Source organism: Mesoplodon densirostris, chromosome 1, assembly GCF_025265405.1.
Source record: "Mesoplodon densirostris isolate mMesDen1 chromosome 1, mMesDen1 primary haplotype, whole genome shotgun sequence".
Classification (NCBI taxonomy): domain Eukaryota; kingdom Metazoa; phylum Chordata; class Mammalia; order Artiodactyla; family Ziphiidae; genus Mesoplodon; species Mesoplodon densirostris.
Window position 1 is genome coordinate 202179753 of NC_082661.1, and position 25028 is coordinate 202204780.

General features: G+C 40.7%; 1 protein-coding gene and 1 pseudogene across 1 annotated transcript in view; one reads left to right on the forward strand and one right to left on the reverse strand.

Moving 5' to 3' along the window:
- Window positions 1–14280, forward strand: part of CPE (carboxypeptidase E) — a 112233-nt gene extending 97953 nt beyond the window's left edge. The window contains exons 6-9 of the mRNA XM_060093622.1: window positions 4079–4218; window positions 8805–8904; window positions 11549–11667; window positions 13495–14280. Coding sequence (XP_059949605.1) covers window positions 4079–4218; window positions 8805–8904; window positions 11549–11667; window positions 13495–13593 — 458 coding nt within the window. The 3' untranslated portion in view covers window positions 13594–14280. The remainder of the gene's footprint in view (window positions 1–4078; window positions 4219–8804; window positions 8905–11548; window positions 11668–13494) is intronic.
- A 7593-nt stretch (window positions 14281–21873) lies between these two features.
- On the reverse strand, window positions 21874–22647 carry LOC132486446 (tetratricopeptide repeat protein 19, mitochondrial-like; annotated as a pseudogene).
- Window positions 22648–25028: the final 2381 nt, after the last annotated feature.

The following is a 25028-nucleotide window of genomic DNA, read 5'->3' on the forward strand; positions in this document are numbered from 1 at the left end:
ATTCTTTTGCACATGTGTATCCAGTTTTCCCAAAACTTTTTATTAAAGAGACTGTGTCTTATTCCCATTTAGTATTCTTGGCTCTATTGTCAAGTATTAGTTGAGTGTATATATCAGGGTTTATTTCTGGGCTCTTGATTCTATTACAGTGGTCTGTGTGTCTGTTTTTATGCCAGTACCATTACTGTTTTCATTATTTTAGCTTTGTAGTATAGTTTGATATCAGGAAGTGTGATGCCTCCAGCTTTGTTCTTTTTCAAGATTGCTTTGGCTAGTCATTGTCTTTTGTGGCTCTATATGAACCTTAGGATTGTTTTTTTCCCCCCATCTCTGTGAAAAATTCCATTGGAATTTTGATAGGGATTATATTGAATCTATAGATAGCTTTGAGTGGTATGGATGTTTTAACAATATTAAATTTATGAACATTGGATATCTTTCCATTATCTTTGTATCTTCTTCAATTTCTTTTATCAATGTCTTATAGTTTTCAGTGTACAGCTCTTTCATCTCCTTGTTTCAATTTATTCCTAAGTATTTTATTGTTTTTGATGCTATTGTAAATGAGATTGATTTCTTTATATGTTTTTTGGATAGTTTGTTATTAACATATAGAAATGCAACTTATCTTTGTATGGTGATTTGGTATCCTTCAACTTTTATGAAATATTTTATTAGTCCCAACAGTTTTTTTTTTCCTTTGTGTGTGTGTGTTTGTGGAGTCTCTAGAGTTTTCTATACATAAGATCATATCATTACAGACAGATAATTTTACTTCTTCCTTTCCAACTTAGATGTTTTTTATTTATTTTTCTTGCTTCATTTCTCTGGCTAGAACTTCTAGCACTATGTTGAATAGGAATGGTGAGAGTAGGCACCCTTGTCTTGTTCTTGATCTTAGAGGAAAAGCTTTAAATCTTTCACCATTGAGTATGATGTTAGCTGTGGTGTTGTCATATATGGACTTTATTATGTTAAGATATGTTCCTTTTATACCCAATCTGTTGAGAGTTTTTATCATGAAAAAATGCTTAATGTTTTCAATTGCTTTTTCTGTATATTTTGAGATGATGATATCATTTTTATCTTTCATTCTGTTAATGCAGTATATTACATTTGTTGATTTGTGTATGTTGAACCATCCTTGCATCCTAGGGATAAATTTCACTTGATCATGGTATATGACTTTTTTTTATGTACTGTTGAATTCAGTTTGCTAGTGTCTTGTTGAGAAATTTTGCATCTGTATTCATCATGAAACTTAGCCTGTAATTTCTTTTCCTGTAGTGTCCTTATCTGGCTTTAGAATCAGCATAATGCTGGACTTGTAAAAAAGAGTTTGGGAGTGTTCCCTCCTCTTCAGTTATTTGGAAGAGTTTGATAAGGATTGGTATTAATTCTTCTTTAAATGTTTGGTAGAATTCACCAGTGAAACCATCTGACCCTGGGCTTTTCTTTTTAGGAAGTTTTTGATTACTGATCCAATCTCCTTACCAGTAATTGGTCTGTTTTGATTTTCTGTTTCTTCATGATTCAGTCTGGGTAGGTTGTATGTTTCTGTGAATTTATCCATTTCTTCTAGATTATCCAGTTGTTAGCTTATAATTGTTCACAGTACTCTTTTATGATCCTTTGTATTTCTATGGTATTAGTTGAAATGTCTCCTCTTTATTTTCAGATTTTTTTTGAGTCCCCTCTCTTTTTTTTCTTGTTAAGTCTAACTAAAGGTTTGTCTATTTTGTTTATCTTTTCAAAAAACAGCCCTTAGATTTGTTTATCTTTTCTATTGTTTTCCTGGCCTCTATTTCATTTATTTCTGCTTTGATCCTTATTATTTCCTTCCTTCTGCCAACTTTGCGCTTGATTTGTGCATTTTCTAGTTTTTTGAAGTGTAGGAATAAATTATTTATTTTACATATATCTTTTTTCTTTTAAATGTAGGCATTTATCATAATAAACTTTTTTCTTAGGACTGTTTTTGCTGCATCTCATAAGTTTTGGCAGGTTGTGTTTCTGTTTTCATTTGTTCAAGATATTTTGGCTTCCCTTTGACCCACTGGTTGTTCAAGAGTGTGTTGTTTACTTTTCTACGTGTTTGTGAATTTTTCAGTTTTACTCTTGTTATGATTTCTAGTTTTGTACCACTGGGTTGGAAAAGATACTTGGTATGATTTCAGTCTACTTAAGTCTGCTGAGATTTGTTTTGTGACCTATCATATGATCTACCCTGGAGAATGTTCCATGTATGCTTGAGAAGAATGTTTATTCTGCAGCTGTTGGTTGGTATGTTCTGTATATCTGTTAGGTTCATATGGTATAAACTATAGTTCAAGGCCAGTGTTTCCTTACTGATACTCTGTCTGGATGATCTATTTATCCATTATTGGAAGTGGGGTACTGAAGTCCCCTACTATTATTGTACTACTGTCATTTCTCCCTTCAGACCTGTTAGTATTTGCCTAATATATTGAGATGCTCCAATGTTGAGTGTTTATATATTTTTGATAGTTATATCCTTTGACGAATTGACCACTTTATCAAAATATAATGACCTTCTTTGTCTCTTGTTTCAGTTTTTGGCTTAAACTGTATTTTGTCTGAGATAAGTATCGCTACCTCTCCTCTCTTTTGGTTTCCATAAGCATGGAATATATTTGTCATCCCTTCAGTTTGAGCCTACATGTGTTCTTTTTTTTTTTTTTTGCTGTACGCGGGCCTCTCACTGTTGTGGCCTCTCCCGTTGCGGAGCACAGGCTCCGGACACGCAGGCCCAGCGGCCATGGCTCACGGGCCCAGCCGCTCCGCGGCATATGGGATCCTCCCAGACCGGGGCACGAACCCGTATCCCCTGCATCGGCAGGCGGACTCTCAACCACTGCACCACCAGGGAGGCCCCCTACATGTGTTCTTAAAGCTGAAGTGAGTTTCTTGTAGGTGCCATATAGTTGGGTCTTATTTTTTTATTTATTCAGCTACTCTATGCCTTTTGGTTGGAGAATTTAATCTATTTACATTTAAAATATTGATGAGGACTTCCTATTTTATTGTTTTCTGTTTTGCAGTTCCCTTGTTCCTTTCTTCCCCTCTTGCTCTCTTCCTTTATGAACTGATGATTTTCTGCAATGGTATGCTTTGATTCCTTTCTCTTTAGCTTTTTTTGAATCTACCATAGGTTTTTGCTTTATGGTTACCATGAGGCTTACATAAAACATCTTATAGCATAACAGTCCATTTTAAGCTGTCAACAACCTAACTTTGATTGCAAACAAAAACTTTACCCTTTTACCTCCTTCCCACCACATTTTATGTTTTGATGTCACAATTTACATCCTACCATTTTGTGTATCTATGAACAAATTATTGTAGCTATTGTTATTTTTAGTATTTTTAAACCTTTATACTAGAGTTAAGTGATTAATACACTACCATATTAAAGTATCAGAATATTCTGAATCTGACTATATACTTACCTTTACCAGTGTGTTGTATATTTTTATATGTTTTCATATCACTAAATTAGGTCTCTTTGGCACTGAGCTGTGCCACCTTAGAGAAGGGGGTGATGCAGGTAAAGTGAAACTGTTCCTCTTACTCCCTTCAATGTGTCCAAGCTTGGATTTTTTTTTCTCCAACGATGTGCTTTAACTTTTCCATTAGATTCCTGAACTTCCACAAAGGCACTCTATTCATGGGTAATTGTCAAAATTGGTGTTCTTTGGGGAGGGAAGACAGTAGAAAACTCCTGTTTCACCATTTTGATGACGTCACTCTCAGTCTTCAAAGCTGATTCCAGCATTGTGGAATGTGGCTGATACTTGCTTTAGCACTGTAAAACAGCAATGCATTACACTAAATGACTGCTTAAGAACCTGAGAGAGTTTGTGCTCGTGAGGTGGTAACTATTTCCCAAGTATGTTGTTCCATCGCTTATGGTAGGTGATTTCACTTGCGATTTCCCACAGTCTCCCCAAGATGCACTGGTTGGTACATCTTTTACTTGGCCCTCAGCAGAGCAGCCTGTGTAGGGTCTTAGTCACCACATGCATACTTTGACTTTTCATTTGTTTTTTTTTGGCAGGAATGCAAGATTTCAATTACCTCAGCAGCAACTGCTTTGAGATTACCGTGGAGCTTAGCTGTGAAAAGTTTCCACCTGAAGAGACTTTGAAGAGCTACTGGGAAGATAACAAAAACTCCCTCATTAGCTACATTCAGCAGGTAAACACAGTCTCTAGCATAAAATGGGAGATTTAAGAACATTTAAACCTGGAGTACAATAGTTTCCTAAGAGGATCCCAGCCTACGGGACTCCATCTGACCCAGAATGAGGATGCTGCGTTTGGAAAATGTGTCAGTAGTGATTCAAATAGGCTTTCATTTGTCATAGGTTTTGTGGTTCATGAATATTCACTGAGAACTGATTAAACTGGAGAGTTGTGGAGAAGTGAGGTGACACCCTACTTTCTTTCATATTGCACTAAGCAAGGGCAATCCTAGGATCCTCCTCCACCCTTATCACCTTGGGTCTCTCAGGCATCTGGGGCAGGACCAGAACTAGAATGAGGTAGGTGAGGCACCTGGGATGCAAATTTAAGGAGCCGTTCACTCTCAGGGTCATGCAGGTTTAGCGTGTGAGTATCTCCTTAAATTCTGTGCCCCACATGCATCACTTGTCTCACCCTAGACTCAGCTGGATCCATTATCATCTACTCCCTCATCATCGTCATCCCCGAATTAAAAATGAGGAATCAGAGGCACAGAGAAGTTAAACAGCCAGGATGTCTAGTTCCAGAATCACCATGCCATGTTGCCTCTCATGACATAAGCTTAGATCTTTACCAGAGAGTCACTGTACAGAATTTGGGCGAATCTCACAATGTGTCAGAATAAAATACCTACCTACTCAGACTTAACCCAGGCCAGTGCCCTGATAGCCTTAGCCCTCTGTACCGGGTAGACACTGGCACCAGGGCCAGTGCTGGTGGGAAAGACCTAAGGACTCTGTTCTTTGCCTGCAGTGCCTTGACAATTTCACATTCCATTCTGTATGCGGCCATTTACACCCAAAGTCAGGGTGAGTGATGTTAGTTTCACATGCTAGCAGGTAGTCCAGACTAATGTTTAAGCTAATTTAACATAAACAAATGCTGTTTGCATATATAGGTACATATAAACATATACACATGAACCCAATGCATTAAAAAATGTAAAATCAGCTTAAGAATTCTTTTACACATGTCAAGTATACATATAATACCTTACCAAAAGGGATTATCATGGAATAGATGCACTAATGACAGACAGTGATTAAAAAACACCCATTACACAGGATTTTTTAAGTCAGTGGGATCCTGCTGCATGTTAACATAAAAAGGCATTTTTCAACAACAAAACTAAGCATAATTAGCAATGTAGACCCTGGAACAACCTTAGTGGGTACCCCTGTAGAATGTCCTATGAGGAGAGCTATATTTGGATGGACATTTTAAGAGCAAAATTTAAACATATAGTTTTAGGCAGAGGAAGTAAGATGGGCTGATTTGGTGTGTTCTTTGCCTAGGTATCAAAGAATGCCTCCTTAATACAGTGCTTTTCATTTTATGTACATATTTTTTCAACAAAAATTAAGCTATTTTCATGTCCTAGGTACCCTGTGAGGTACTGGGGAGAGTGACTGCCCTCAAGAAGGCTTTGTATTAGTGAGGTTCAGATATCAATACCTAATTACAAGAGAGGATGATAAGTGCTAAAATAAAGAGCAATGGCAGTACACAGAAGGATCCCTAACCCAGTCCTGCCAGTTCAGAAAAGGCTTCTTGGAGCTATGCTATAGGATTCCCTATAGTCCATGTCAATAAGATTACTACCCTGTCAGCAATTAAAAAACTAGTTCAGCTGCTACTTAAGTTCTCTCTTAGTTCTTGAGAAAAAATGCAATATAAAACAAAACCCAAATGTGTGCCATTGGAAAGAGGAGAATGCTTGTCATATTTATGGTGGCAGGTGCATTAATTCATCTAAAAGCTGTTACAATTTATATAAGAATAAGCTGAAAAGAAGAGGGACCAGGTCATACAGTCCCGTTTTATGCCACTTAGAATGAGAATTTGATCTGTCCACAGATACCTGTGACCCACCCTGGCATGACATCAGTGTTATGATGCAGACTATATAGAAGCAGTAAGAGTGGTATTTGCAGTGAGCTCACACAGCTTGCCTCGGAGGACACTCTAGTTTAGGGAATCAAAGGCTGGCGGAAGATCAGTGAAGACTGCCAGAAGTTCTGTGTTGAAATTTTCTCGACAATGGAACAATATGGTGGTGATTAATGATCGAACACCTGGGCCTAAAATCTAAGTGTGGACTAATTTTACAACGCATGGAAAGTAGGTTGTTAGGAGATCCAATTCAGTAATTGGTTGAGAGGAAATCTCTTGCAGAGTTTTAAAGGAACGTTTGCAGGAACTGGAACTGCAAAGTTAATTAGGGTAAATAGTTTGCTAAGAAGAGCTCCCACACAATAGCTTTGGAACCATCTAGTTCGCAAAATTTCCAAAGAATATTTCAAGAATGGTTCATGAGCACCTGCATCAGAATCATCTAGATTCTTGTTAAAAACGAGTTTCCTGTCCCAACACTGAATCACACTCCTAGCATGGCAGGACCCCAGAGTCTCCATTTCAGCAAGCTCTCTGGGGGGCATTTAAGTATTTGAGGATTTAAGGGCTATTGACATAAACAATTCTAGTAACAATGAAGAATATTCTGGATTTTTTTTTTTAAGACTTGGTTGATTGAAACGTCTTGGAATCTGGGGAGAATTATAGGAAGGACAAGTGTAGTAAAATAGCTTCCCCAGGTATGAGTGAAATTTGAACTTCTGGAATTTCTTTTGCAAAAGTCATAAAGTGACAATATTTTCTAGTCTGCATTCCTGTGGAGTCGTGACAGCCTATAATACTTCAGTTGAGATTTACAGTGGAAAATTTCAAACAGAAATATTGTGCTCCACAATTGGCATATCAGAGATAGACATTTACTTATTTAACTACTTGTTAATCACATACTGTAATTTAAGTCTTGGGTTGCAGAGGCAGAAAAAAGTAAAGTTATGAATATTAACTGGGTCTATTTGTGCCTAATGTAGGTGCATTATATGTTTTTGAAATTATTGATTCGTTTTCCAAAGATGAGGAAGTTTCAAACTTTCATTTCTTTAAGGTTTATAATATATCAGGATTATAGTGCCTCAAGATGAATAAATTCATCTCCACAATTTTTCTGATCCCAATGACTTTTACCATGTGAATTTCATTCAGAAAGCTAACTTTTCTTGTTTCCAGTGGCTAAATTTCAGTCTCTTACAATTTTGGTTAGCTAATCCATAGGTAAGTCTTGGGGAAAAGTCTAAGAATGTCTTTTTGTTTCAAAAAAGTGTTTACTCTCTTCTCACTATACTGGTTACCATTAAAATATTATTTATTATTACTGACAACATGTATAGCTTTTTACCATTGGTAAATTGCCTTTAGAGAAAAGAATTGTTTGTTACTTTTATAGAGTTTCAAAGGTTTTGCTTTTTTTTTTAAAAAAATAGCAAATGAAAGAAGAATTTGCTGATATCCAGGGCTATCTCTTTGATAAAACACTGTACCACTGCCAAACTTATTCTCCAGTGACAAAGGGACACATGAGACTTATTCTACTTTCTGTAGGGAAATATTCAAATATCATCAGTAGCAAAAGAAAATTCATGTTCTGGGGCCAGATGAGTGAGGAGCAACTGGAGCATTGGGGAGAGGGACGCTTTGTTAGGTAATCAAGCTTAATAGATTATCATTTGATATTTCAGAAGCAGTACCTTCTCAGAGACCTTAAGTGGCTCTCCGTCGCTTCAAATACATGTTGACTTAGTTGAATTATCATTTAAAAATAAAGCTGTTTCTGGGGCTTCCCTGCTGGCGCAGTGGTTAAGAGTCCACCTGCCGATGTAGGGGACGCGGGTTCGTGCCCCGGTCCGGGAAGATCCCACATGCCGCGGAGCGGCTGGGCCCGTGAGCCATGGCCGCTGGGCCTGTGTGTCCGGAGCCTGTGCTCCGCAACGGGAGAGACCACGACAGTGAGAGGCCTGCGTACCGCTAAATAAATAAATAAATAAATAAATAAATAAAGCTCTTTCTGTAGTTTGCATTGCAGTAGTTAGTTGATGACAGCAACTTAATTCACGGGCTTGTCTCAATAAAAACTCTTCCATTTTATTTCTAAACCCAGTTTTCAGTTAGTAAGTTCACTGACCTTTCATGCACTGATTATCAACCAAAATGATATTATTAATGGGTTTAATGCAAAAGTATTCACAGTGTATATCCTTTTATCTAGAAGTAAAAAGTATTGAAGGGCTGTAATGTGGTTATCTTTTTAACTGACAGCTGCCATATAAAAGTATACGCAAGTGACCAAATTTAAAATAGAGAGAAAGCAATGAAATGTGCTAAGACCAGAACTGTTTTACACATTGACAGACCTTTTTGTTTTGTTTTTGTTTTGGTGGTTTGAAAGGTACTTCAAAGTCTTCTTTGACTCAGAACAAGATATCAGTTTTCAGGGAGTTATTTCTCATTTGTCTACTTGCGGAAAAGCAGAGTAAAGAGTACACAGAAAATTCAGTGGCTTTTTTTAGCTTGTTTTGATTCTTAAACAGTGGGGATCTGCAGTATTTTGCTAGAAAATAGGAGATGTTTGATTGAAGTATGTTTTTAGGTCGTTTCTAATACAGATTTTTTGGTTGTTCTCGACCATCACAGATACACCGAGGAGTTAAAGGATTTGTCCGAGACCTTCAGGGTAACCCAATTGCCAATGCAACCATCTCCGTGGAAGGAATAGACCATGATGTCACATCTGGTGGGTGTTCTCTGCTGTGATCGGAGGCTCTAGTATTGCACACGAGAGCGTGGTTACTTCTTAGCATAGTTATACTTCTTACACTGTTCTAAGCAAAGCAATTAAATGCCTCATGTCTCTTTACCCCGTCTCTCCCTCCAGCTTTGATCTAGTTAAATTTTTTCTGGGAAGCAGGTCAGGCAATTACTCAGGGTGGCTGCTGCGCTTAGAAATTAGGGTGCAGCAGGTGGCGCCCTTCCCTCAGCTGTCTCACCCCAGAGCTGTGAGGCGGGGCCCTCTGCGGGAGTCTTTGCAGTTGTGGAGGCAAAGGAAGATGAACCAGCTGGAATTAAAATACTGATCTCTCCTAAGAAGAAGTACTAATGAGCTGTTAATTGGTGAACCTCAGGAGGGAACAGAAGAGTAGGGAGGACGGTAACTGCCAGTGTATTGTGTGTCTAGGATTTCCCATCCATTTCTTCATTTAATCTGTATCATAAATCCAGATGTATTCAAGGCTGAACAGGATATTACAGGATTGAGGTTGATGTTAGTTATTTCTAAGTTTAAAGCCCCATTTCCATTTTCCTACTTTGGGGAAAATGATGTATTTTACTGGCAAACCTACCTACTCCTGTTAATAAATATCTTTTTAGATTTTTTTTTTTAGATATTTTTAGATATTTAGATATTTTTAGATATTTACATTTTAGTGTAACTCTCATTTGTTGGGATCTTTTCAACAACAACAATATCTTTTTAGCTATAAACTCTACATGTTTGTAGACCTTAGCATTAATTAACCTTTAGTGCCCAAACATCCTATACCATTACCTGTTTCTTAACCTCCACATTTATAATGTGTATTTTTTTAATCCTGAATATTTGTTCTCTAAAACTCCATTTATTTATTCATTAAACAATACTTATCAACACCCCATGAAGTGCCAGCCCAGCTTCCAGACCAATATGCCAGAACCTGTGTCAAGTTATTGCTCCCTTCGCCCCCAGGGAGAGGCTCCTGAAGGACCCAGGCCATGTCCCCTGTGGCCACAAGTAACTGCTTCTGTTAACTCTAGCATAACATACAAACATTATTTTCTCTGCATTCCAGATGTGACAAATTTAGAAAAATCTGGACGTTGGGAATAATTATAGGTAGAAAGGAATGAAATCTGGGGAGTGAGCTCTGGGACACTGCAGCTTTTTTAGGGCAGGGTGAGGTAGTATGGAGGGATAAGCAACGGGGTCTAAGGTGGAGAGAAAACCCAGTGCCTTGTTCGGGAAGGCTGGAATGTTTCAGGAGGGAGAGAGTGTGAAAAGTGTCACATGAAAAGTGAAAAAAAGTGAAAAAAAAAGTGAAAAGTGAGGCAGCGTGGAGCATCTTGTGGATAAGGCAGAGTAGAGAGTCTTGATGAGTCTATTTCAGTGGACCAGCAGAGGCTGATTGGGGAGGGTCTAAGGAGAGAGGAGGAGACACATTTGAAATGAAGAGTAGACAAGTCTTTCCAGAGATTTTGCTGTAAAGCGAAGAAGATAAACGAGGCACTAGCTGAAATGAGCTGTAGAGTCCAGAGGTAGAATGGAAGAGATGGTGATGGGGGTTTATTTTTTTCTGATCGTTTCCATATTCACAATGAAATACAATGTGAAGCATCAACAGAGAGTGAGGATGAAGAGGATGCTTTACAGGTGTTAGGAAAAGGGAGACTGTCCACTAGGTCCTTGGTATTCAGAGTATGACCCCTACCAGCAGCTAAATTCAGCATCACCTGGAGCTGGTCAGAAATGCAGGAGCTCAGGCCTCATCCCAGAGCTAGTGAATTAGGATTTGTACTTTACTGTTTCCCAGGTGATTGATGCACACTAATCTAGGAAATGGGAGAGTGAAAGGGCTTGGGAGGAAGACAGGGCAGGACCAGGGCCTGTGGAAGGCTGGTGTTTGTGGACAGGAGACAGCTCAGCTTGGGTGTGTGTTTTTCCCAGCCCCTCGCGGCCACAGGGGCAGGCAGAGAGTAGAAGGGTTGGGTGTTACCCAGCGCTGGTGGTTTGCCAGGCCTATAAGCAGGTGGGGAACAGCACATAGGTTGAAGGATATGTGTCGTTGACTGGGGTGCCCAGGAACCTAAGCTGCTCAAGGAGAGGACGGGGGTGTGAGGGGAGGAATGGGAACAGAAATCCTCTGGAGGGCTGATTGAAAATGCAGTTCCTAGAAGGCAGCCAGACCAACTATTCTGAGTCTTTAGAAATCTAAATTTCTAACAAGTCCCTGAGGGTTTCTGATGAGGTAACTTCAGCCACACTTTCTGAGACACTGACCTAGACTCAGACCGCTGGGTCTTCACAGCCAGATGCTCGGCAAGAATCAAAACATGGTGCCAGATGGTGGGACCCCACTGCTTGGGGACTTGATATATCTGTTAACCTGTGTTACTCCTGACATGATTATGATGATTCATCATATTAGAAGATTTATTAGACAATTTAACATTAATGTCTGTAAAATTGCTGTAAATAACGATGCCCTCTAGAGAGTGTCATGCTCTTTTCAATGGAATTTCATTAAATTCAATAAACATCTACTTTTAAAACAGGGAATCAAAATTGAACTTAGATGGCATAACTATGATATGTGCCTGTGACTTGAAATTTTGTTGCCCTGCAGCAAAGGATGGTGATTACTGGAGATTGCTTGTACCTGGAAACTATAAAGTTACAGCCTCAGCACCAGGCTATCTGGCAATAACAAAGAAAGTGGCAGTTCCTTATAGCCCCGCTGTCAGGGTAAGTGATCGTGATAATAGCTAAATTGTGTTAAGCACTTACCATGGGTCAGGCATGCTTAAGTGATTATATTTAGCTTTCATAATAATTCTGTGGGATAGAAGCCATTATTAACCTGTTATCCATCTGTTAAAAGATGAGAAACCTGGGCTTCCCTGGTGGCGCAGTGGTTGAGAGTCCGCCTGCCGATGCAGGGGACACGGGCTCGTGCCCTGGTCCGGGAAGATCCCACATGCCGCGGAGCAGCTGGGCCCGTGAGCCATGGCCGCTGAGCCTGCGCGTCCGGAGCCTGTGCTCCGCAATGGGAGAGGCCACAACAGTGAGAGGCCCGCATACTGCAAAAAAAAAAAAAAAAAAAAAAAAAAGATGAGAAAACTGAGGCCTAGCAAAGTTAAGTGACTTGCCCAAGGGCTCAGTGACTGACTTAATACCACTCAGTGCGAAGCTCTTTTACCATTTCTCAGTTTTTGAAGAGATCCACCAGAAAATCAAATAAAACCTTTAAAAAATGAAGCTTTTATTTGCTGACCTTGATTTCAATCTCAATAATATTCTGTTCAATTTATCTTTTTATCCCTAGCACCTAGTATACCTTACTCAATAAGTATTTGGAAAAATAAATTAGGCCTGCAAGGTAAATTTAGGCATTAACTAAACATTTATTAAGCACACACTATGAGCAAGGCTCTCTATGCTAAGAACTATCAAGAATGATTCCTATTTAAGTAAATACCATTTATTTTACTAGGAAGGTGGTGGTGATAAGACCAAAACTCTTTTAGAGAAGGATTTTACTATTGTCCTTGTATTACATTACTATGGAATGGCTTACAGAGTTTCCAATTAAAAAGCTTGAAAAGAATTTATTGTGTTTTTGTTTATGTCCCCAAAGTTTGGAGTATAAATGCTTGGTTTTGCAAACTAAATATCCTGAGTTTTTAACTGTTGCTTTGGTTTCAGTGTGTGTATGTATGTATTAGGCTGGATATGTATTAAAATCAGGAGGTAAATTTGGGCAAATAAAACCTGGAAAAAAGTAGCTCCAGAGCCAGGTTGTAAAAGGTACAACTATTTTGACCCTTAGCCTTTCTAGCCCATGTGAGTTCAAGGAGGTATTGAGTAGTCACTTTCTTAAATAACCACAGGCTCAAGTGGCCAGATCAAAGAACTCTTAGATCCATGTGGAATGGGGCATGGCTATCTCCTGGGCCTGGGGAGGACTGGGGTTTGGAGCTGCATATTTTGAATAATCCTTTGTGCAGAAGTGTATGAATTCTCCGTAGACCTGATGAGGATGTCCAGTTCATAGGAGAGTTGAGTTCCTGGACTATTGACCTTCGTGGTGGTTTGGAGATGTGTGTATTTCCATCAGTTTCTTTAGCAGATTCAAGGTTCTAGAAAGCAGAACCCTGTGGTTTGGAACACCAGGACACCGAACTGCATTCTTCCGTATTCCCCCAGCTTTTAGGAGAAAATTCAAGGTTGGCAGGAGAAGCTCACTGAATAGTCAAAGGCAGAAAACTAATTATAAGTTACATCTTTTTATGGGGGAAAAACTGCCTTTAAACAATCTGCCTCTAAATAATCTGCTTTCCAATAATTCTAGAAAGCTATTAGATCAAAGCACATTTGAAACATAATGGCTTTTGATATTTTTTTTCCCTAAAAGTATCTTGTTGCTTATAATGAGAGTTTTTTTAGGATATACTTTAATTCAGGTGGCTGGATTGAGCTTATTTTAATAAACTCTAAACCTGCTGTTCTTTTCTCAGTTTTTAAAATTACGTAATCAGTTTGATAACAGTATATCCTTATTTTCTCCTTTAGGTTGATTTTGAACTGGAGTCATTTTCTGAAAGGAAAGAAGAAGAGAAGGAAGAATTAATGGAATGGTGGAAGATGATGTCAGAAACTTTAAATTTTTAAAAAGCCTTCTAATTGCTTTTAATCTATATAATATAGTATGATATAATATGGCCATTTTCTTTTAGATTTTGTGCAGTTAATATTTAACATTGATTTATTTTTTAATCATTTAAATATTAATAGGCATTACTTAAAATAGACTCAAGTAAAAATATAAGAACTTGGTCTATAATGTTCATTTCCCTACATATAAGACACGGAGGACCATAGAAGAGATTTAAGTGATTTTGCCATTTTAGGTGTAGATGCAATAGTCCATGTGTTATTTGCAATACAGAACTTTTTGAGTAATTCTAGCTTTTAAAAGTTAGTGAGTCCTTTTAATGTAATTGGTGACAATGTCACATAATGAATGCCATCGGAAAGGTCAACAGCTATAGCTTGAGTTGTGAGCACTCTACTGCAAGACTTAAACCAGACCTGTGTAAATTGTCATTGTCTCTTGTGCTGACTAGCTATATAAGCATGATCTTGTTAATGCATTCTTGATGGGAAGAAAATGTAAACTTTTAGCAAGAGGTTTTATGAAAGGAATGGAAATTGACTTCTTGCTTGTACATATCGGGGCAATACTGTTATATTATTCAGCTGGCTAACACTGCTTCTCAGTGTAGGGTTTCTCTTGGTTGTCGATTGTCCCAGAATTGCATTCTGAATGAATAAAGATTAAAAAATCCATATGATCTATATTTTAATTCTCTATGATTTTTGGTCTAGAGTTGTGGTCTTGTGATAAGAAAACATATGTATTCCCTTGAGAGTGGCCTCTCATTTGTTCATCCTGTATATTTTTAAATTTATTAAGTGACTGTTGTATGCCAAGCACAGTGCAAGCTCTGTGTATACTATTTTGGTGGACAAAAGGTTCTGATTCCATGGATCTTATGGACCAGTTGTAGACATAGACTTTAAATAAATATACACACAAATAAATATGTAATTAAGCACTGTGATGAGTAAAGTGACAGGAACGACTAGTGTGTGGAGAAAGAGAATGTCAGCACAACTTAATTTAGAGTGGATGAGGGGATTCAGGGATGGCCTCTCAATGCATGTAAGCCCAGACCTCGGCTATGAGTGGGTGTGAGCAATGCAGAGTTACTGAGTGTAGGGGTGCGTGTGTGTGTGCATGGTGGTGGTGGTGGTATGGTTGAGCAATGCTCCAGGTACAGGTTTTTGATTAAATAGTGCTAACCATTGTAATAATAGACCCCCAAATATATACTGGCTTAAACACAATAGAAGTGTTTTTCTTACTCAGGTACCTGTACTGGGCAGAAGACAGAAAGATGAGATAGCTTTTCTCCACCCAGTCATTCTGGGTCTCATTCTGACAGATGATCTTCCATCTTCTACATGTGGCTGCCAGAGTTGCCTGGTGGTCATCTCCATTGCAGCCAATGGGAAAGGGGAAAGAGCATGGAGGAGCATGTGGGGGATGTCTGTATGGGCCAGGCCTGGAAGAGGTATATGTGACTTATGATCACATCATATTGTCTAGAATTGTATACTCTGGCTATAATGACTGCAGTGGAGTCTGGGAAATGTAGTCTAGCAGCACACCTAGGTAGGTGAAGAGAATATGATCTTTGGTGAGCATCTAACCACCTCTGCCAGATAGAAGGAAGAGTAGGTGAAGATGCATTAGGGTAGGAAAGAACATGGCTTGCTGGAGGACTAGAAAAAGGACAGAATGACTGGAGCAGAAATGTGGGAGGTGGGAAGTAAAGGCCAGGAAAGTTGACAGGTACAAAATCATGCAGGACCTTATGGACCAGAATTGAGGATTCTGTTTTTAGAATCACTGAATGGTCTGAAGCTAGGAAAGGACATGATCTAATTTAAGTTTTAAAGGTCATTCTTGCTGCTGTGTCCAGAGTAGAAGCAAGAGTAGAGACTAGTCAGGAAGCTATTGCAGGGCCCAGAATAGTGGCGACTTGGATCAGGTTGTGGCAGTAGAGATGAGAAGATGTGCGTGGTTTGTGATGTATTTCAGAGGTGGAATTGACAGGCCTTGGTGAGACACTGGATGTGGGTGATGAGGAGGCAGGTGTCGCAGATGACATCATGTTTCTAACTTGACCAAATGGGTACATGGCATGTGGCATATTGGAGAAGCAGCAGATTGCAAAGGTGAGAAGAAAAAATTTCTGTATAGGAAATGTTAAGCTTGAGATGCCTATGCTTGTGATATATACAAATGGAGGTGTTGCGTGTATGGCTGCATAATCTATGTGTGAAGCTCTAAAAGAGGCCTGGGATTGGAAATAGAGATTTGACAGTAGTTGACATATAAATAAGGTGCTATATTATTTAATTATCCAAACTAGGGCAGTTTTGAGAATGAAAGGGGCACAACTAATTTTGCTAGGATGGCAAGTACAATTCAGAACTGCCGGGGCAACTTGGGAGTAGGCTTACCTACCTATAGATGGTATTTAAAGTCATGAGAATGTATAAGATCCTCTAGGAAGAGCCTATAGAGTTAGAAGGAAAATAGGATCTGGACTGATCTCTGAGGAACTTCAGAATTCTGCTCCCTGTGGTTCATCTCAGACGGGATAAGCTAGGCTATGTTTCAGTAAGAAGCAAAACCCTAAATCTTAGTGGTTTAACTTAGTAATTTCATGAAATGCCTATAGGTCCCTGTAACTCTCCAGGAAAGCTGTCCTGCAGCATGTAGTGATGCACCAGGAATGTTTCAGGCTCTGCTGTGGCTCTGCTGTCTCAACATAAAGTTTCCTTAGTCTCTTGTCTTGGATGCAGGGACAGATACCTGGAGTCACTTCCGTCCACAGCTTATTGACAAGACCTCGGCGCTTAGCCTCGTTGAACCAGAGCATTTGGTGAGCAGCACTGTCACCACCTTAGTCTTTCCTTCTGGCCACCAACATACCTTTGCTCTTCTTTTTCCAAATATAGATTTCACCTAGCTCCTCCACAGGGGAGGCAGCTTAAAGTCACAGCAAATCAAGGCTTTGAGCTTCAGGTTTGGGATTTTTGAGGAGTCCCATGATAGCCCCTGTATGAGGTCTGCATATGGTCACTCTTGCTCCAGAAACTTGTGAACTAAAAAGAGAGGTTCTTTGCATCCCTCACACCCAACATACAATGACAGAACAGAGTCAACACTCCATTCAGAATGGTAAGGAGTAAGAGGTGCCCAGCATTCACTGATCTGCAGCAATTCTGAAATCTTGCTGAACTGATATTTTATAGGCTTCCTCTTCAGGGGATGAAGAACGTTCCTGGATTCAGAATTGATTCTGCACTCTGGGAAGCACTTCCTTCCTCATCGTTCCCCGTGGCCACGGCCTTGCCTTCTTGATCGTCTCTCTCATTCACTCAAGACCTAGGTTGACAGAGGCCCCAGGTCACTGCAGCAGAGGGTAAGAGAGACCCAAGAACCAAGAACAGACTTGCCTTAGGCTGCAGGTGACACGTCAGCCCTGCTTACAATTCACTGGGCAGGACTAGGCACATGGCCTTGCCTAACTGAACAGGATGCAGGAAATACTGGGGGGCAAGTAGAATGTTGGCCTCTGCCACAGGGCCATGCAGACAAATCCACCACTCATTTAGCAGGTGGAAAGAAGGTGTTAATTTCACATAGTCCTACCCTTACAGCAATTTGTGATTATGATACAGGGTTTCAAAGGTATGAACTATCCTGGTCATGGTCTCAACATACTCAGATTTTATCTGATGAGGAGTCTAGAATTGAGTGTTGTTGAGAAGGACTCTCCTTTCATTTGGTTAATGTTTCTATGTTGAAGGACCCCTACTGGAATGAGACTCTTGGCCTCTAGTCCATCCCTCACTCACTCCTTCCTACAGAGAAGCCAGGCCACTCAGTTGTTAGGTGATGACTGGTGAGCTAACTGGCTGGAACAAATCTATTAATATAAAAGGACAGTAATCTTTCCTTACCCTCCCTTCCCTGCCCCAGGCAGAGGCAGCTCCAGACTCTCCCCCAGGCACTGAGGGAGGCTTTGTGTGTGTGTGTGCTGGGATGCAGGAATGGCTTGTAGTAGTACAGTATTAATAGGCTCTTTTGTCCACAGATCTAAGGTCACTTTCTCCAATCAGTTTATCAGTAATAAAGCTGACAGTTTAACCTGTTGGTCTCCTGTGTCTTATTTTTTGGCTGGTTCTGAACTCAGGAATGGAAGAATCCCTAAAACCTTTAAGAGATATAAATAATATGTTAGGTGTAGTGCTTTTTTTTTTTTTTCAAAAGTGAATGGAACCAGCACCTCTTGCATTCTGAATACTGTACTTCTCTTATCTCTAGGATGATACTTAAGTTTTTTGGAGGACATGTTGCATTGTTGCCTCACATACTTAGCATAAATGTAAACTCTGAACTAAAGTTTTTGATTTGGTTTGAAACTACAGGTTAGAGCAGACAAGAACATGGGGGATATGAGAGCTAGGCGTTAAGCAGATCGGACTGTGAACAACAAGACCAAATTTTTTTAGGTAATGAAAATCAGAAAGGGAGAGGACTGGGCAGTTGATTTTAATGAAATAATGAACATATTTGAACTTTTTTTTCCCTCATTGACAAAATCAAACATTACTATGGAAGGAATAGCTAATCTCAACTCACATTTTGATTTTCAGTTCTTCACATAAACAAAGATAAACTTGTGGAAGGGGAACTATGAACTTCGATATTCATATTTTATTTATACAACCTCTGAAATCTTTCAACAATTTGGTGTTGTGGGAGAGTAAAAACCCATCATTTGTTCCAACATACGACTCAACTTGTCTTTTCAAAATTCTCACGAGGATTGTCTTCTGTGGTCGGGATTGGATGGCATTTGGGGTGTCTGCCTCAGGAAAGTCCGAAAGAATATTGCTGACTTTCAGGTCTCACTTTATGTCTGCACCACTTCCTGCTTTTGCTGTTCTTAGGTAAATATCATTCTAGGTACTTATGAATGTTTTGATTCTTTATCCTTTATTTCTTTCTACTAGAAAGCCAACTCAGTTATAACTTGAGTTTGTAGCATAGTGTAGTACATACCTTTAGTTTCATGTGATTAATTTAAATCATTGCAAATTCCCTGAGAATCAGTGTTTTTAAAAGCAGAGTAAATCTTAGTTGGGTTAAGGGTCCTCAGGGCAACCCAGGCAGATATTGAAATAGTCTGCAATGGCTGAGAAAAGAAAAATCAGCTTGATGAAGCTTCTGGGAAATGTTTATGATGCCAGGGGCCACAAGGCTGGTTTTGTATTGCTTTACTTTTTTCTGCTTCTTCTAGTTTTTAAACTATCTTAGCTCTTTCTCCCCTTTCCCTTCCTTTCCTTTTTCCATTCTTCTCTTTTTTTTTTTTTTTTTGCGGTACACGGGCCTCTCACTGTTGGGGCCTCTTCCATTGTGGAGCACAGGCTCCGGATGCGCAGGCTCAGCGGCCATGGCTAATGGGCCCAGCCGCTCCATGGCATGTGGGATCTTCCCGGATCGGGGCACGAACCGGTGTCCCCTGCATCGGCAGGCGGACTCTCAACCACTGCACCACCAGGGAAGCCCCTCCATTCTTCTCTTTTGATGTTTCATTCATCAGTTACCAAATGCTCATCCTGTGGTCTCTCCCAGAGAGCCAAATAGCACATCTCCATGGTCCATGGCCATGACCATGGTCATCATAGTCATCATCATTTCATCACTAGCATCCTCACCACTACTGCACATGTATTTGTGCCACACTCTGTGCCAGGCACTTTGAAATGCCATATTTTGAAACCCCACTGCAGCACTGTAGGAAGTGTCACAGCATTACTATTTAACAGATGAAGAAACAGATGCAGAACTTAAATTCCTTACCTCGTGCAGCTGGTAAATGGCAGACCAACATTAAAACTCCTAATCGCTTGACCCTGAGCCTGTCCTGTTAACCTCATTTCTCTAGCATGACCCAGAAAACGTTGTATTCTTCTTGATTAAACATATTGTTTTATTCTTTCGATTACTTCACACATGCTGATTGCTATGCTTAGGGTTTCGGGGGAGTATTTATTACCTACTCTGAAAGAAACCCTTTAAAGATAATTTTAAAACATTTTGCAAATAAATACAATAAGCTCCTGTTTTATAGTTTCTTTCTACATGGAATTAGTGTGAATCAGTTTGTTCCATCAAGTACCCTGTGGACATGGTGATGTTTGGCCTTGACATGAATGCCGTAGAGAGATGCGTTTCAGGATTTACCAGGACATGTGAGTAACTGACAGCAAAGCAGGGCCCGTGAGGAAAGGAGAGCTTGGCACCACTACTGCCCCCTATTGTCCCCTTCCTCTGGGAAGGCAGGGATTCCTGGGCAGCTGGCCAACTGCAGGCTCTGGTTGCAGAAGTTGTCTGTCTTGAGGTTGTAGTCAGGACAAGCTACAGCAGGAGTGGATGGGAGGGTATAAAATGAAATGCTAAGGGCCCTAAAATCTGGTAGAAATTGATGTAGACAACACTTCAATAGTGGGATGAAGGGATCAAGACCCTTAGTGTTAAGGCTGCTCTCCACGCAGAGAGAGGCTTCTGCTCATGGACAAACTTCCCAGTCGGTTTACAATCTAGGAGGAAGGCTGGCAAGGGGGGCACCTCCGATGCACATATTAAATGAATTAATGTGTGTAATGTATTTTGAAAACTGCCTGGCATGTAGCGAGTGCTCAAGAATGTAATTTTTGGTATTATTATTCAACAATGTGTTATAATTACTCAAAGATGTGTTATTATTTTTATTACTACTGCTGTTATTGCAAGGTAGGTTATGAGATTTGGTATTGAAACACTGGGACCATGGAAGAAACCCGGGTAAAAGACCCACAGGTGGGACCAGTGCTTGGAAATGAGGTGAAAACCTAGTTATCAGAACTGCAATGGTATAATATCGAGATGGAGATAAGACTCTTGGAGCTGTTTAAATATCCCTCTGTTAGATCAGGATCAGTCCAGGAAGCTGAAGTTGACTTGAGTCTGACGGTGGTACCAGTGGGCAGCAAAGGGAAAACCGTGGGGGTCTCATGCAAAAGGGTCTTCTTCCTTTTGTTTTATTTTATTGTAGAGTATCTAGTTTATTATGAAAGGGTTCTCCCAGTATGTACACAGGAACCCAACTATCAGTTTATCCTGCCCACCCCACCCCCACCGGCATACCAGCAAAAACAGGGTTCCTTCGTGGTACCTAGAAGAACTGCAGAACTGCTGGGGTGAAAACATCATCGATGTTTTAAAGTACCTGTGAAACAGATGCAATGTTTAAAGTGTTTTTAAAGTACCCTGTGTTGTATACTTTACACACTCTGAGGCAGTGTGATAAGGCTGTCAACACAGCGGCCTATCCAGGTAAGGTCATCCACCAGATGCATTCTTCCAGAGCTAAGAGAGACTCTCACTACACACGCGGATACTGAGACCCAAACTCCAAAAGCCAGAGCTAGGGTCCAGGGCACTGGTTCTTCTACAGCACGAGCGGGACACATCAGAACGACTGGGAAGCTTTCAACACTACACCTACAGAGCCCCACTCGGAGTCAGAGGGTTTGGAGACGCCGTGACCAGGTGCAGAGGAGAGAATGCTCAGAGAGCAGGGACGCAGGGGGTCGTCATTCCTTGCCCTCCTTTTTTCACAGTTGTATATAACCAGATACATACAAAAACATACAGTTCACTTTTATTTATAATCAAATGGGCACTATGCTTTCAAGTGCTTAATTCCCACTTTAAAACTTCATGCTGGATGCTGGTGGTAAGCCAAGATACTACTTTTTTATGCATTAAATCCCACACTGGGCTTCAGGAGATAGACTATAAGAGAAAATAACTCACCGTTATCCCCCTTTGCCATGAGACCGGTAGCTCTGGTCTGCCAGGTATTGATAAGAGAAGGCAGCAAATCGGTGGACAAAACTCTTGTGGGAGAGATGCCTGGCTGAAATGCCAGACCCCACCCCAGAGGGAAACTGGCCCCTCTTAATCTAAAGTTATTGTCGGACCAGCATGGACAGCACCTAACCAACCATCTGCTACAATGGAAAGCATTAACTGACTCCCATCCTTAGAAGCAAAATCAGGTGGGGGTGAAAGTTTTCTTTGCAAAACAAACGTGGCCGTGTATACAGTGTATACAGCTTATCCTCCAGCAAGGCTAAGTTGAGGGGACTGAGTATCAAGGACAAAGAATTTAAGCCATTGATCAGGGTGCCACTGGGACTGGAATAAGAGGTGTTACTCTAAATTCCCTACAACAAAAAGGGGTCTAGAGCTTGATAAGGTTATGACAAAGGTCTGCTTTTTCTTGACATCTCAGCCAGTGCTTCCCTGATGTGTTGCAGAGGAACCTCATCTCTTTTCAGCTTTGCTCGCTTCAGTGCTTCCTGGTAGATCTCTTCTGCTTGTGCATATTATTCTCTGTGCATCAGGATCACAGACAGATTACTGAGCAGCACGTGGAGCTCAGGGTGCTCCACCTGTCTCGCCAGGTCTGATGCCCTCTGCGCGTGAACACAGGCCTCGTCGGAGCGGCCCTGCGCATCCAGGGTGGTGACCAGGTCACTCAGCAGCACGATGGTCTGTGGGTGTCTTTCTCCTCGTATTTCTTCAGAAATCTGCAAAGCTTCTTCATACATCCTTTGTGCCTGTGATGGCTGCTTGCAGAACAGAAGGTAGCGGGCATAGGTGTCTAGGCACATGCCCAAGAGGAGGTGGGTGTTGGCTTTCTCTTCCACTGACAAAGTGTCTTCTGATAATTACTTTTCTCTTTCAATTTTTTCCTCTAGAGTTGAAATGCAGAATTCATAACCAACAAGAGTCAATTCCTGTCTATTCTGAGCAGCATAAATAGTGGCCAGCTTCAGAGAGATTTCTATTATTGCATTGTCTTCCTGTTCCATGGCCCTTCCAAGCAGGTAACTCATTATTGGTTTAAAAAGTTTTTCCACCCAATCGTAAGTGTAAGTGATGACCTTCTTGTTATCACTCTTATAAGCAAGATGAAGAGCATCACGCAAAATTAGCTCTGCCTTTGCTGGCTCATTTTTCATGATGCACAACTGCCAGCAGCGGCAGCAGACCCGGGCCCTGGCCGCACAGCGCCCCTCAGCACGGCGGCACGTACACTGCGGGCACCGGGCCTGCTGTCGGCTCCGGCCCCGCCGCCCCGCCACAGCCTGTAACAAAAGGGTCTTCTTTAGTAATATTTTTAGTGTCAACTATAGCAGTATTTGAATAACTTAAAATGATCTAAAATAATTATCCGTATTTTTTTCTACTAATTTCTGTGTTTAATCAGCAACCATTTAATATTAAGGCCAGAATGATACAATGAAAAAGAGCAATAAAACCATAATGAATTTATACTTCAAGATTTGTGAGGTTAGTGTCCAAACTCCACTGTGAAAACTTGGTGTTTCTGAAATGTCATCAGCTAAACATTCATGTGGCGAGTACAGTGGTGGAAGATGGTGGGACACGGGGTTACTGGGCATGGGTGTCTATCCTCAGGATGATGATGTGAGAGAGGAAGGTGCATGGTGTCAGGTGAGCAGCCTCCCCTTGAACAAAGGTGTCCCAACATTGACCCACAAACACAATCAGAGCCTGATCAACAGCAAGCAACCCATCTGACACATTTAGAAAACTTACGGGGAAGAAAACACTGATGAAATAATAGACACAAATAAACCTGCCCTTTTTACTATACAAACACTTAAGATGTACCTACTGCAACTGCTGTAGAACTGGAAGAAATACAGTCTTTTTCTCATATTTCTTTCCTCTATGATTTTTCAGAATTAAACTGTAACTGGCTCTGTGTCTTAAAATTGATCTGGCTGAAAACCTATTCATGGACTTAAAAAAACTGACTAGTGAATAATGAATTTCTAAGAAATCACTAACTGATTACAATAAAACAAAGCATAACACATGTACAAAATATGTAAACAATGATACAATGACTTTTTGGACAGTTTAATCAGTGGATGAGTTAGTCAAATTTCACAAGTTTGAACATCATAATAATGCATTCTCCTTGTCTTGATTAGATGACTTACGACTTTCCAGTGAACATTCTGGCTAAAACTGCTGTTTCTTCTCACATTTTACACTAATATTTATTCTAGAAATTCCTGAAAAATCAGCCCTGACACCATCAGGCCCACTTCCATCCCTGCCCTTGCAATGAAACAGTCTACAAGCAGCTGGCCACAGTCATTTGCCCACAGCTACCCTCCAGAAACTTCCCTGCAGATTTTCCTTTGTGTTTATTTTAAACTTTAAATTTGAAGAGCAAGATGGTGAGGAAAACATATTGAGCCTGACCAGGGCTCTGTGCCGTTGTTGGAGCCCTGGCTCGTCTGGTCACGTGAAACACGGCTGTGGGATTTGGAGTCTGGTCAGGGAGGATTAAAGCGGCGGTGGTGCATCATTCTTCACTTTAAACCTCAATATACTTCCCTGTGCACTAAATACACAGAGGTATTTCAAAGTCAAGTGTGTGTGTGATTGAAGTAAGAAAGCGCCAGCTGTGTGTGTCCACCTCAAGTTCCGGCCACATGTGCTCTTTCAGTCTGCAAGAGGCACCGACAGACAGGCAGGGCTGACAGGCAGATGTGGAAAAGGGATTAGGTGCTGGAGTTTTGGCTGAGTCCTTCACCAAGTAAATGGTCCTGCAGGCTCCTGCCTGCACAAACTTGGTCATGGTATCTCTTCTTCCTTTTATTCACCCACACAGAAATGAGAAAGCGACCCCCTGGCAATCAGAGCTCGAGATAACATAAACTCTACCTTCGTATCTGGGGCAGCTGTGAGGCTCCAAAAACTGTATGTGGCCTACATGGACAGATTCTTTGGGATTATACCTAAACAAAGAAATGGAAAAGCAGAAAGTTATTTTTTCCCCACTTAGGAGTCACTTTCAAACCTGGTGTAATTATTTTTGAGTTTTTGCAACATAAAACATGCACCCATTTCTTTCGCATTTCTTCTTTTCTGTTTTCCTGATCATGTGTCTCAGGCACATTTCATCTGTCATGAGTCTCCATAACGTCCCTTCGCCCATGTCTTTCTGTCTCTTCTGCCGCCTCTATCCTTACCCCCCGGCACTCTCCCCCTCTGCCCCTCTGGACCTCTCTGGTCACGACTGCATTTAGCCAATAAAGGGCTGAGGTCAAGCAGCCTAGGTGTCTCCTTCCTCCTTCTTCCCAGAGGCCCTCCCTCTGGGAGGGGCCATCCTCAGTCTCAGACTTTTTCTGGCAGCTCGCCCTCCAGAGGACCCCATGGATCTTCTCACAACCTCTAACCCCAGCAACCCCAGCCGTGACCCTGGGAGCCCAGATCCTAATTCTGGAATGTGCCTGGCTTATCTGCCATCAGGTCCCTGAGTGAAACAGAAATTTAGTGGAGAATTAAGTTGCTTCCTTCGCTATTG